The 14,741-nt window shown below is 37.7% G+C and overlaps 1 protein-coding gene across 1 annotated transcript in view; it reads right to left on the bottom strand.

Moving 5' to 3' along the window:
- Positions 1-2,917: 2,917 nt before the first annotated feature.
- Positions 2,918-14,741, bottom strand: part of LIPC (lipase, hepatic) — a gene marked incomplete at its 5' end in the record, with an annotated part of 16,875 nt that continues 5,051 nt past the window's right edge. Inside the window, 5 exons of the mRNA XM_009707837.1 lie at positions 2,918-3,031; positions 6,040-6,258; positions 6,978-7,098; positions 10,770-11,012; positions 12,432-12,665. Coding sequence (XP_009706139.1) covers positions 2,926-3,031; positions 6,040-6,258; positions 6,978-7,098; positions 10,770-11,012; positions 12,432-12,665 — 923 coding nt within the window. The remainder of the gene's footprint in view (positions 3,032-6,039; positions 6,259-6,977; positions 7,099-10,769; positions 11,013-12,431; positions 12,666-14,741) is intronic.

Genomic DNA, 14,741 nt, shown 5'->3' with positions numbered 1-14,741 from the left:
ATACTGTATGTTCTTTTAGTTTTCCTATTTGGCTTCTTAAAAGTTTTTCAAGTTGTCTTATCTAAGGGTGTGCTAGCTTGTTTCAGTTGAACTTGAGAATGTTTTTTCCCTAGAAACTTTAGAAGTCCTCAGACTGCAGTATCCCTGTTATTTGAGTTTCAGCATGCTGTAGACATCTCTGACCTTTTTTCCACCTGCTTTTCCTGAACTAATGCTTTCATGCTTCTTTCTCCCAAAATTTAGATCCCTTTGTTGGCCTTCTTACCAAGTAAGTGATAGTAATGTGAAAGAAATGCCTATTTTAATGTCTAAAATGTTTGTAAGTGTGTTAGGATGTGTAACTACAGGAAAATCATGGCTTGAAAGGCTCTATGAATGTGTATGTTTTACATCATAGGAATCTCATTAAAAGCCATCTTGCCAACTCTCTAGTGCCTTTTTTTCAGGTATAGCGAAACACTTAACATCATAGTTTCTTCACTGGAGAAGCAGCGCAGTCTGCTCCTTTCTAGCCTTTGTCTTTTGCTCTGTCATCCTTCAATATCTTCTGAACAAAGCCTTTTTTGAGGAGTAGTGCTAGGATTTGGTTCCAGAAGCTTACAAAGTTCATAGCTTAGAAAGTTGGTGGTAACCAAAGTTGTAGATGCAATTCCAATGACAGTATTTCAATTGTTCTGTAAGTGAGCAAGTATTTTATAAACAAAAGAACCCTAAACATAAGAAGTAAAAGTGGCAGATCTTTAGCTTTTTCCAGAAGCAAAAATTGAATTCTAGAAACAACCTAGGGAGATGCATAATTTGAGTTAGACACCCCTCTCTCTCTCTCTGATATTTTTGATTGTGCTTTGGAAAACCAAAATGGCCACATTGTCATTTGTTCCTTGGCTGTCATTCTTCAGGACGCAGTCCATTTTAACTTCATGCCCCTAAAAGTGCTGTCACTGGGTCTCTAGCAATTGAGTCTCTCCGGTGGATTTATAGCTACTACAAATACAAAACCAAAACCAACCATCATCTAAAAAAGGTCTGGTGCTTACCTAACTCTTTCAGGGATACTTACTGCTGAAATTTCCCTCTTCTGTGTGTGCTTCTGATTTGGCTGTTGTATTTAATTGATGGATTTTTATATGAACACAGAACATAATACAGAGCTCTAATAAAATAATTATGTTAGGAAACTTAAGTACTGGGGATAGCAACCTGAAGCATGGAATTAATCACTTAAATTGTAATTTTTGACATAGAAGGTGGAAGTACTTTTTGTGTTTAAAAAAGATAATTTGCTTCATTGAGCAAAATCTTTTAAAGCACAAACCTTCATTTTCAGTGAAGATCTAAAGATTCTTTTACATGGAATTTGTATCTAAATCTATAAATATTTCTCCTAATTAAGATGCTACTCCAAGTGGCCATTTTAAATATCAGATCAGCTTCTGAAATTTACACCTCAGGAAGGACAACCATTCACATTTGAAAAGTAAGTATGCTTCAGTTCGTTCCACGTTTAGTCAGTCTTTCTGTTTCTGTATGGAATATTCCTGTTTGTTTAAAGGAATGATAGTTATTGAAAACAGCTTTTAAAAGTTCGAAGTTAATATTCTGAATGGTTGGCAAAGATGCCTGCATTCAACATTTGATCACTGTTCATTGCTTGCAGGATTGCTCACTGTGCTCAACTTGTTCATTTGTCATGCTTTTTAAATAAGTCTCACTTTAATCCTGATGACATCTGTATATTTTGATTCAAAATTCCCTGCAATATCTTGATGTGGAAGATATGCTTTGCTCAATTATCTTGAACATTTTTTACCGTTTAGAGAACATTTAAAACAAATTATGTTCAGAGTACAGAGTTGTAGAAACGTAATTTTTGATGAATCTTGTGTTTAGCATTACAAAGTGATGAAATACTCTGACATACATATTGATTTCTATTTCAGTATGCATCACCCATAAAATAAAAATAATCTTAGACAATAATGTTTCTTTATGTAGTTTATATTCTGACATAGGAAACAGAGGAATTGTATATGTTTGAATTTATAAACTTTGTTTATATTCACTGAAGATGTTTGAAGGTTTTACCATTTTCATTTATTCATGCAGTTTCAAATCAAGTTAAAATCTGCTATACAGTGATTAAAATCTAAAAATCTCAGGCCTTACCTGAACAGGTAAATATGATTTTAATGCAAAAGTTAACTGAACATAGTTGTTCTAGAATTGCATGTAGTATACTAAGCATCATTAAAATAATTAAGTTATTACTAATTTGAATCAGTACTTTAAAATAGTTAAACAGCAAAACATTTTCCAAAGGAACAAAGCTTAGTATAGCATTTTTAGGTGGTACAGTTATTTGGCTTGTCATATGGTTATGACAGATAGCTCAAGCATTCTGTATGTTGAGATGCATTTTAGTTTTTTAATGTTATAAAGTAAAAAGTTCAAACTTTGTTCAAAAAATGTTACCTATTTGGGAATATTTTCTTCTATGAATTATTTAACTCGCCCTTCGTTAGGAAATAATTTAACTGATAGTAGTCACTATTAATGTTTCTAAGTATTTAATGGGAAATGAGGCTCCTTTTTTCAAAGGCTTATGGCAAAGATTCTTTCAAATAGTAATCTTTTTATTTCTAGTGAGCAGGTTTTTTTAAAACTTTAAACAATTTAAAATTGACAGTTGCCCTGATGAAATTGCTCATAATCACTGAGAGTAGACTTGTAGATGAACATAGCACATATTTCAGCTTCCCGTTGCATCACAAAATCTAAATTTTTTCATGTGATTTCTTCACCACCTCTGAAACTATCAGGATAATTAAATTTAATGTAGCTGTGTATTTTGAAAACATTTTGCTAGATGTATAGTATTTTGAATATATTTTGTTGAGTAGGTGTGGGGTTTTTTTGACTTCTGGCTCATTTTCTGTTTTGTCTCCGAAAGCGATCTTCACACCTCACAAATGTTTTCTCTTGGGCTGGATGAAGGTGAACGTTGTCAATGCTTTGAGAACAAAATGTCATTCTAGAAAGAAAACACAGCATGGTAAGCATAATGTTACTTTTTAGGGCTACTATCTGTATAAAAGTGTGCTCTCTAGATATGCTGAATCTGTCTCTTACAGGAAGGTATCTGATTGTTTTTATAGGCTTGTGAGGAAATAAACATATCTGGCTGCCAGATAGTAGGTACAGAGTAAAAGGAGTAGGCAATTCCTGTGTACTGAGTGCATTGTGCTTCTGTCTGTTTCTGGTGTCATACACAGCATGCTGTTCTCCATAGCGTTACTCTCACAGTGATTTGGTCTTTGTATTCTCAGAGGCCATTCTCATTGTTTCAACTCTTACTACCAGGATTGCACTATTTGGCCTGCTAGTGCTTAGCTGGACTAGTAGTATCTAGTTGTGAAGTTGCTAAAAATCAGTTATGTAGGATGCTAACAACATCAGCAACTACATATACTACAGAAATGTTTTCCATATTTGGAACTCAAATATGTTGAAATATGGTATTTTATTGTTCATAATAGTCTGTTTATTAACTGCTTTTTAAGTTTATGCTGTTATGTTATGTCTAAGTGTTTGTCATTAGATAATCTAACAAAGAAAAATTTATAATGTATATAAATATCACGAACATTGTGAGGTAAATGTACATGGAGATAAAATATTGTCAACAGTTTGTTCAAATGCTTGAGAAAGCACAAGACAACTCAAAACACATCTTGTGTTTACTACCTTTTTTTGATACTGAATTTCCAAAATTGCTAATTCTTCGATCCATGATGTTTGGTCTTTCCAAGACGACTGAAATCTACATGCTCTTACCTTTGAAGAAAATACTTTTCCTTGAGTGTCCTTTTAGCATTACCTGATAATCTTTCATTCACCCCTTAAGCATTAATACAGTATTTCAACAGTAACATGTCATTTCCATTCCTATGACAGGCCCGGATTGCACAGAGCAAAACCCAGCACGTAATCAGTATCCATCAAAATCTTGACACAAACTCCCACTTCTGCTTGCAGCAAAAAAACTTCTAAGGAGCGTTAGGTACCTGAAGATACCAGCATCATTTTTTGTTAGTATATTAACTACCCAACTCAGTTACCCATTTCCTAGGATTTCTTTAGTACATCAGTACTAATTGGCTTGTGCCAGGTTATTGACACAGCTGTATTGGACAGGAGCTTTCTGCTTAGAAAAGTGAGCATACCTGACATAATCCTTTCACAGCCTTCATACTTTTTTCTCAGGGTACAAAAATCTGTATTTAAACAGCTCTCTAATTTGTGGTGTATTCTATGCTTTAACTTGCTTTGGTGGCTAGGTCAGTACTGATTTGGGATCATTGCTTTTAAAACAGCAGGAGATGTTTGGTTTGGTTTGGTTTGTTTTTTAACAGCAGGAGCATGTGCCAAGTGCTGGGTTAGGAGAGGAAAATACCTACAAAATACATTTTCAGGGGGACAAAACCAAAGAAAATATGATCACTCCTCTGCTTCCAGCACACACAGATTGTCTTATGAAAATGTCTCTTTAAATTGTCTAATTTCTCTTTTGTCAGTATCAAGGAGATGCAGCTCTGCCAATAAGTATTGTTCCACAGAAAGTCTGCAGTAGTTATAACTGGTGCTTGTAAGAAAGACTGTAGCAAGGAAAAATCACCTAAGACTGAGCCACAGTTACAAGGTAAGACATGTTTTTCTCATTAACCTTAATTAAACTGCTTAGTTAAAATTCTGAAAGGATTAAATCAGTAGGAATCATTATAAGTTTTGTTACTCTGTCTTCTGGCTGAAATGTCTCTGTGTGAATAAGCTGTTTCAAAAGTGTTATTAGCACTGCTGTATGTCGAGAACAAGGCCACTCAGACTTGGTGATCCAGTTTCAAAGCAATCAGCAGTGGAAAAAAAAAAAAAGAACAGCCACTCCCCAAAAATATCCCTAAAACAAAGAAACAAAAAAACCCAAAAAACCCAAACACAGACTTAGACTTCAGTTTGCATTAATAATTTTTTTCCTCCAGAAAACTGCTCTCTGATGCTACAGAGTTCAGCTACAAAATTCACATCACTGAATTCATACTATAGAAAAAAGCACAACTATGCAAAAATCACTGTCAAATACCAGTGAAAGTGTGGTATATAGAAATATAGATAGTCTTTCTGTTTTCCAGGACTGCTCACATTCTGGTTGCCCACTACAGAAATTCCAAAATGTCTGTAGTTGAAAGTTTGCTTCCACAGTTTATCACTCCAGGAGCCTCTTATACAGGCTGCACAGTGTAGTAATTCAATATCAACTATTAGACACTGGACTGGCTCTTAAATAAATGAGACAGAAACAAGGAAATTTTATGATAAAACCCTTAACTTCAATAAATAGTCAGATGACTGTGTAGTTCTGCATGTGATCCTTCTAATGAGTACTTTAAAAAATGGTGATGCTGAGTTTCTCTATGAAGTAGGTATTGAAAGTCAAATAATTAAGATTTGGCATATTTTTTGTAAGTAGGAATTTGAATTTTTCATGGCTTCAGTGTTGGAGTCAATATATATCTTACATAGTACCTTGTTTCTTTGAAATTTCATATGGTCCTTACGGAGTGAGATAACACATTCTAAATATAAGGCAGAAATTGTCATCCATTATTGTCATTAATTGTGTAGAAAAATTGCATTGCACAACTTGTTAAAATTTGTCTTTGGATCTGTGTGTGAATTCCTTCTCTGTTCCCGAGTATCAACAAAATCGTCACCCAAGGTTATTGTGCCTTAAACTCAAATTGGTGGCAGTGGTGAGTCAGAACACTTCTCACGTCATTTCTGACCTGAGAACAACGAAATTAAGTCACTTAAAAATCATGCAGTCCAATCTGAGGGCGAAGGGGGAAAGCCAGAAGTTATACATGGATAAATTCACCAGTGGTGTGAGTGCTGAGACTCAGATGCTTTATTTGAACTAGGATAACCTGTGTGCCAAACATCTGTGGTGTTATTACAGAAAAACAGTGTTTTCATTACACTTACTTTTGCTGTGTTTCCCCTGCTTTCACTCTTATTGTCTTCACTATAAGTCCTGGCCGATGGGTGCCTTTTGTCCATGGTATTATGGTTTGAACTGTGTCCCAGATATTTTCCCAAACTGCAGTTCCTTCCCATTTGAACTTGATCATTATTAGCTCACCAATATCAGTGTCCAGGGTGATGAGAAAAGAGTAGGTTTTATTCCCATTAATACCTTCAGCTCTGCAGAAAACAAAACCAGATTAATGCTTTCTTAATTATTATGGATTAAAGTGAAAAAAAAATAGTTTCTCTTCTCTTTAAAACCAAGGAAAGAGCTATGTTTCCTCCTCCTTCTCCAGGAGGGAATGTTACTGTCTAGGATACTCTTCCTCCAGGTGCATAAAGTGGTGAACATATGACAACATGCTAGAAAAGAAGCAGAAGTGGGAGATGCTTGAACAGCTGGTGAAGCAGTAGTGGTTTCTGACAGCAGAAGAAAAGGTGTCCCATAATAGTATCTGCATTATCTTTTGCCTGCTAGAGGAAATGCTGACCCACACTGTTGCCTTTGCTTTTGTTAATAGTGTCCATTGTGAGAAATATCCAGAATTCTTTACCTTAATTACAACTGCTTGCTTATTTGTGTTTTAATTGATTAGACCTCCCTGTGTTAGCCATGGGATGGACCAAACATAAGTGGACAGGATACTTCATGTTCAGGGAAACTTCCAAGATTACTAAGTTTGTTTTATAGAGATTTTTCGTGCAAAAACTGTATGAACATTGTAAAAGTTTGTGATTTTTAGGGAGTATGAGTGAAGAGAGGACAATTTCCCGTTCATCTTTACTTAGCTGTACTTAAACCATTCTGCTCATAGCATGATTATGTACATAATACAGTATCAAAAATTGGCACCTTATTTCTCACTTGTACAATGACATGTAATATCAATACTCACAGTGTGATGGGCAGGTTTTTAGCATCCTCCTTAGTGCCTGTCAGAGAGATGGTAAAAGTTGGGTCTATCTGCTTGCCTTGCATTTCATTGATGAAGTGGATCTTGAACTGATAATGATAGACTGTAGAAAGGAAGAATTTGCGAGTGATGAAATGAATGGTCAAAGAAGCAATAGATTTCTCAGGCAAAAGGATTTTGCCTTTCAGAGCAGAAACTTGATTGATACCCCATTTTATTTTTTTAAACAAATTTGTGGCAATTAAAACATGATCATTTTTTCTGATTGTTGCTGTGCTGTGTAATCCCTTAGGGTTTGGGGCCCTGTTGCTCTGTTTAAAAGGATGGAGAAAAAAGGTAACCTGGGTTGAGTTCCCTTTGTAGGATAAAGCATTCTTCCATGGGAAATATTTCAGCTTTTCTGAAGTGTATTTGTTAGAATTTCTGGCAAGCCCTCTATTTAATCACCAGACAAATCTTTATGACTGGACATGGCTAGAGATGTATGATACAGATTGAAGACCTTATGCAACATAGTCAGGCTTTTTTTTCTGATGGGCTAGAAAATTGCCCTGCAAAACAGATGACTCACAAACTTTCTTTGACTGCATAACGATACATTGTGCTTAACATGCATCCATTAACAATAAGACTTTGTTCAAGCACATTACTCTAAGAAAGATGCCATTGATACTTCAAGATTTAGTGGGTTTCTAGAAGAACAGTGTTTAGGACAGTCTTTGAACTGAATGTTGTCAGAATGAAGAATGCCTAAGAAATCATCAGTGTACTGATTACGAGCGCTCTGACATTTAGTAAATTATGAAAAAAAACCAACAAACCCAACATACGTTTAGAGGCCATGTGCACACAGATGTTAGTTAGATTTGAATGTCCAAAACTCTTGTGTCTGATGATTCTACCGGCCACCTTCTTGACAAAACTGATGGATTTAGGTGTTAAGGAAGAAAACTCTAGGTAATTTCTATTAACAAAGACCACAGAGTGTTTGGAAGAGTTAGGGGTCTTGTATTTATCCTTGCAATCTGGTCATATTACACATGGGAGACTGTTCTGGTAAACATTGCACACTAGTTTTTGAGTAGAAAGGTGCTCTTTCCTCAGTTCATCTCCTCACCCACTTCAGGCTTCACTACATCTGAGAATGGCTCCACCATACTGCTAACGGAATCATCTTTTTATGTATATGCACAGATAGATTATTTTTTTTTGTGCAGCTCTGAGTGTTCACAATGGAAGGTATTTGCTAGAAAAGCTGTATCATTTTGTTGTTTCATAGTTATTGCATGCTAGTGAACAATGTATTTTCTTTTGAAAAGGTGTCATTCAGTAGAAAACAAAATGGCTGATTCTTTGCAGCAAACCTGATTAGGACAAAGAAGGCAGAGAGGCTTGTTTACAGATCACTTTTATTACTAACCTGTCTTTCTCTGAGTTTTCTCTCCGTGTAAAAATTGGTTCTAGTGTACATTCTGATAAAGCCTAGGGTTTTGCTGTGGTTATGGTGCTTACTTTAAGGGAAAAAGTGAGCATATTCATATAAAAGCTCTGACTCAGGGTCCCATCAGAGCTTTATTAGAAATGTTAACTTTTTTATAACAATTATTTTGTTTGAAGTGGATTAACGTACGCTCCAGAATGTCATTTGAAAAATGAAACGTCAGATTTCGTGAAGACACAGAGGATTGTGAAGTGTAATGCTGTGAGGTTCTCAAATTTCTTCTGTTCGGGCTTCTCACATGATCTTCAAACATTTTTTTAAGAGCATTACAAAGATGACTTTTTACACACCCTCCCACGGTTGCTGCCTTGCTTGGGAGCTTTTGTGAAAGGAGACCATTGTCTGGGGCACCAATATCTGTGTATGTGCCAAAGACATTTTTTTGAAGCAAAACCAGTTCCAAGCATAAAAATGCAACATGTTTAAAATTGCAATCAAAGCCAATAGGACACAGGTATTTTACCACAAGCTGAAACTATCTCCATGTCCAGAGAAGAACGCAACGCAGGGATTGTGTTTCTGTGCCCAGGTGTGGTGGAAGCAGACACCACATCCTCAGAGCAATTCGCTTTCCTGATTCTGACGGTGACCTGACTGTACTGCAGCAAAATAACATCAGGAAGTAGACATGGCCTCTAGCATTTTTAAATCTACTTCAAGCAGCTTCCTGAGGCATTTTAAAAAGTACAAGAAGAGATCCAGCAAATTCAGCTGCCCTGACTGTCAGTCAGGGCTGTGCAGACCCCTCTGGAGTCATCACCGAATACCTCACAGCTGTGTTAGTGAAAGACTTAAATTATTTTAAAAGTACCCGATTTATTTTTATTTTTTTTTTAAATCTGTGATATTGCAGTTGAGTACCAGGCACTGTGGGGAAACAAGATGTATAAGGCAATGCAAGCAGCATTTTTAAGCATTTATCCTCAGGACTGGAAAGCCTTTGAGTGTCCATGCCAGAGGCGCACTGTCAACATTCAAAGTGCTTCCCCAATCCCAGTGTCTTGGGCAGGGGATGAGCAGGCTGACCCCCTTCCAACAGGAGGGAGATCACCCCCGTTCTGGCTGTGCCAGGCAGAACGGGCCAGTCCCTGCAGCAGATGAGGTGGTGAAGGGAGCCTGATGGCCGTGGGGCTGTGCTGGGGGAGCCTGGGGGCAGGCAGGGCCCCGGCCCTGCCTCAGCGCTGAGGAGAGGGGCGGGGCTGCGGTGTAGCAGGAGCCCAGGTGCTGAGGGGGCTGTGGGAAGGCCACCAGCTGCTCTGCCAGGCCATGGGCACACCTCACAAGTCTCCTCCATGGGTGGTGGCCTGCGGCTCCGAGCCGCAGCCCTGCCTGGGCTGTGCTGTGGCTCGCCACATGCCTCATCAATAGCTGGGGAAGGGGGGGTAGTGAGGAGGAATGCCAAAAGTCCCTGCCCCAGAAGTCTCTTGGAAGAAACATATCCCTGCCATTCATCCAACAGAGTCCTGCTTGTTCTTGCTTTAAAATGTACGTAACCCTTCCCATTGGCAGGTGAATGCCTGCTCAACAGCAGCAGTTGCCTTGTGGGCTCTCCGACAGCTGAGTCGTAACCAGCCTCATGCCAGGCTCAGGCCGTTTTGTAATGGAGACTGGCAGGTAGGCCTGGTTTCCCTGTCAGGCCACTTCCCCTCTGTGTGGTGATACGTGCAAGAAACCGCACTGATTGTTTCTCTGAGCTTAGGAAATTGTTACTTTGTGCTCTGGATAAAGTAATTTAATGGAGATAAAGCTAGAGTACCAATCACTTTTAGTGCTAGAGTTCTGCCCTGTAAAAGTCCATGCTATTCTGTTGTCTGTCCATTGTTTGAAAAGTAATAATTTTTATGTCATCTTGTAGACTAATTGCAGGTAAAATTTGGGCAAACTTGGAGCAGGAGGTTTTACAGGCCTCCCAGAGCAATTATGCTGCTTTTTTGGCTTGGTTGTATGCCTGCATGTATTATAACAAACTCACACAGGCCAGTTGTAGGAAAATCCTGTAGATCGGGTCCCTAAGCATCTCTGAAGCCTCAGATCCGCAGTTAGCCTATGGCAAGCATGCAGCATGCTTTTTCCCACAGAAATATTAGAAATCAGGATCTTGATGAAAGGGCATCAAGACGGACTACTGGGATTCTCAGTTGTCTCAGCAAATTGATTATTCCCATAGATTTTATACAAGTAAAACAATAAATGGGTAAACAGGATCACAAAGCTTAGGCTCATTCTCACACTTTGTGGTCAATCCGGAGACTGTAATAAGTATTCCCACAAACCTTTGAAAGGCATATGTGCTCTTGTTTTCAAAAAGAGTTGTCTACTTTTTGGGAGCCTTTCCTCCCTGATGTTGTAGCCTAGTGTGTTGCACCGGTTCTTTCTACAGCTGAGGCACATTCCTTTGTTGAAAGTGTTGATATCGTTGCACCAGTATGCTGTGATTTGCTTGTCGTTGTGAAGCAGAGAGTCGATGAACAAATGAACTGACCTCTCATGGGCACATTTCACAGTTTGAGTGATGCCTGCAAAAATGCAAACAACAAAGTTTTGCATGCTCTTGTTCCTGTTTACCATTTCAACTGCAGAGGAGTAAAATAACCAGCTATAAACAAATGTATTTGTTTTCCCCCCACCCCATTTAATACTAAAACATCATGATTTTGCCTCAGCAGTCATACATTGTAGCAGCTTTACTTTTAGGATCATCCAAAAATGGTTTGGCTGAACCCACATGATAATAAAATTGAATAATTTGCTGCTTAAACTTCTCTAGCCTGACTGTTTAAGACTGTAAATATGAACCTTGATTTCATTATCCTAGCTGTTTTGGTCAACATGAAATACAATATGAGGCTGTATGCAGTCTTTCAAATCATGCCACATTAAAGTCAGCAGTCTCATGCTGAATAGTTGAACACTGTTGTCTTTTGGATATTTATGCAGTAATGTCATATTTTGTCCCTATCAAGAGTGACAAATTCTCATGTTGAATTGAATTTTGTTTGCAGCTCCTGCTGGGGAAAAAGGAGCAAAAAAAGTATTAAATACCTTAAAAACTTATTAAATACATACATCCACTTTTACGAGAAGTAAGTATTTTTGTTCCTCAAGTGTCATCAGGTTACAAGAATTTTTTTTTTTCTGTGTAATTGGGATATGTCATGATGGACTGTTTTTATATGTCTTCATTGATAAGCTTTCTAGCTGGTGCTTGGTTTCACATTTGTCATGAATTATCTGTTGACAAGTAAGGCCTACTCTTCGATAATGTGATGATAGTTGAGAAATACTTTTGCAATGCAGTATGCTGGGTGAACAGTACTCTTTCGGGGGTTTTCAGTGAACAGTTCTGGTTGTCACTGTGCATCAATACCTTATCTTTTTTTCAGTATGTTGCATCAGTTTCTCTGTATGTTCATGTTTAGGTACATTGGAAATAAGCTTCTATATATAGAACCTAGGCTGGAACACTGGCAGTCAGGTCCTAGAGACAGCATCATCTGCGCAGCTGAAGGACAGGCAGTTGGGAAAAGGTGAACTAAGGAGGTTAGTAGTACAGCCCTTTGTTTCATTTGATTTGAATTAATTAATTGCACACTAGATGAATCTGGCTTAATTAGAATAAGTTTTCTCACTTCCTCTATCGCTAAACCAAATACCTTTGAAATTATTCAGAAGTGCTTGACAGCAGGATGTCATGGCCTCATTTTCAGAAGTGCTAGGCAGCCAAAGTCTTTACTGGAGTCAGTAAGAACAGTTCGAATTTTCAACACATGTAAAAATCAGATAACCAATTTCTAGAAAGGAAATTTCCTTCCATATAATGGGATATAATACTCCCATTAGAAACTGTTTAAGACTACAGAGATAAGTAAAGTTTCCTGGAGATACTGTCATTGCAGCTGCAATGCTGCTTCCCATTTTGTGCCATTGGTTCTTACCAGTGATTCCGTATTGTGCAATGTGGTTATACACATGCATGATGTGACAGCCAGGCTGAAAGGTGCCTCCATTGGGATAAAAGTCAAAATGAGCCACAGGCTGTTTGATGCCAACACTGAGACCCATGTGCTGTTTAGTGAATGTATGAATTGCATCTACGAAGTTTGCATCATCTGGAGATAAACGGTCTGTTGGTGACATTCCTTCAAACAAGGGACCAGCAGGGTCAAGGCCTGCAATAAATGCAAATACTCCAGTTGTGATATAGTGCAGATGGGCTGTTCTTTTACTGTTATGAGAAAAGTCTGTGATAAATATTTAGAAACAGACAGCACTGGTACTTTACATGGTCTTTCACTGATAGAAACAATGCTAGGAACAGTAGTCTTGCAGAGGGTATGTGGTTACACCAAAAGGTAAAGTAAACACAGGCACGGTAATAAACAGTAACTGCTACATGCACAAGGACACAGGCCCAGAGATAGATGTGTTTGTTACAGACAAACCATGCTTGCTGCTGCTTTATCACTTGAGGGAAGTTTACTTAATTTTGTGCTTTCATACTCTAGAGGTCATGCATTTCAGAGGCCCTTTTGAAGACACCAGTCCCACAACAAGGTTGACTTTTAGCCCACATTTGGGACCTGAAACTTTATAAAGCTTCACTTACTGCCTAAAAGAGCTATATGTTTGCTGGGTGTTGTTTATAATAATTTTTCAACTTTAAAAATCTTCAAGGCAAATTATTACAGTACTCAGAAAAATAATATTCCACTTAGGGAGTCTTGCTGATCTTTAGTTTGCTAGATATTTTTGTATGGTGCTCCTCTTGGTTGGGAACTGATTTATGGAAAAGGACTGCCTGTGTAGTTTAAAGCTCCCTTCAGTTTTGTGGACAAGCTTCTAATTTGAGATTTTTTCAGTTGGTACTATGGACTAATGTAGTTGTATAGATGTAACTGGAAAGACTAATAACACATGCTACAAGTAGGGATGTCACCCTGAAGGCATACGTTTCCTTTTATTTTTAGTAGCTTTTATCACTATGAATTTTTGGAGCTTATTGTTACAAGTCTGAATAATTTTTGCTGAAGAATGCCTATAGCTGTTACAATAAATAATGTGTTTTACTGTTTTTTACTTATCCATTATCGAGGTTTGATGTACTAATATGGTTTGAACAAGCAGCGCTGATGAACTAAAGTCCTTCAGTGTATACACAGGTGTAATATCACAATACGTGATATAAAATCAGCCTCTTGGTATGCAGGCACTGTCACAAGAGCTGATTGTGTAAGGGAGTATGGTATGTGGCATTGAATCCAAGATCAGAACTGAGACTTCAAGCTACAGTCATGCATATTTGCCTCACTCCCAGGAGAGATTAAATTAAAATGTTTTCTCTGATAACTTAAATGTAGCTGATGTGGACCTCATGTAAAATGTGCATCTGGTTTGGGTTTGGGCTTTTTTTAAGCTGTCACTGTGCATTAGATGTGGTACTGTATACAGTGTATCAATAACCTCATAAATGTATTCTCATTACACTCATAATTAGTGCAGTTACAAAACATCACAGAAGGTTCAAAATGCCACTAGTCAAAACAATCAAGCATTATGGCTAACTTTGTTCACTTTTAACATCTATTAGGGATACTCTAATGATATGCTTCTTCAAAAATGTAATCCAGGACTATAATTTTTGCCACAGGAGAACTGACTTCAATTCACTGTGTGAGCAATGTACCACAATTGAAAGCTCAAGCATGATTAGACAATTTTCTTAATGTAATTTTCTTTTTAAAATGAGTTGCTAACGATGAACAGTGTATTTGAATGGCTTTGGGTCAAGATAGTGACTAAGAATTAAGATTAGTGGCTAACATTTGGTTTAAGGTGTTACTGGGAATGGATACACGAGAAATTCAAGCAACATGAAACTTGAATCTTTGGTTTATGATTTTTAGTCCTCACGCTTGTATATTCTTTATGTCTAATTTGGACTGAGGTAGGAAAGATCAAAGCTAGAAATACTATGATAATTTTTAAAAGTGTTTTCATTAAATTTTCAAAATCTAATTTCTAAACCAATGGGATTAAACTTCTAAACTGTGGCAAATATTGCTATTCATAGAATCATAGAATGGTTTGGTTGGAAGGGACCTTAAAGACCATCTAGTTCCAACCCCCCCTGCCATGGGCAGAGACACCTTCCACCAGAGCAGGTCACTCAAAGCCCCATCCAACCTGGCCTTGAACACTTCCAGGGATGCGGCTGCCCCCGCTTTTCTCGGCAACCCATGCCCGTG

The sequence above is a fragment of the Cariama cristata genome, unplaced genomic scaffold (assembly GCF_000690535.1).
Source record: "Cariama cristata isolate BGI_N322 unplaced genomic scaffold, ASM69053v1 scaffold5709, whole genome shotgun sequence".
In the NCBI taxonomy this organism is placed as follows: Eukaryota; Metazoa; Chordata; class Aves; order Cariamiformes; family Cariamidae; genus Cariama; species Cariama cristata.
This window is presented reverse-complemented; position numbering and strand designations above follow the sequence as displayed.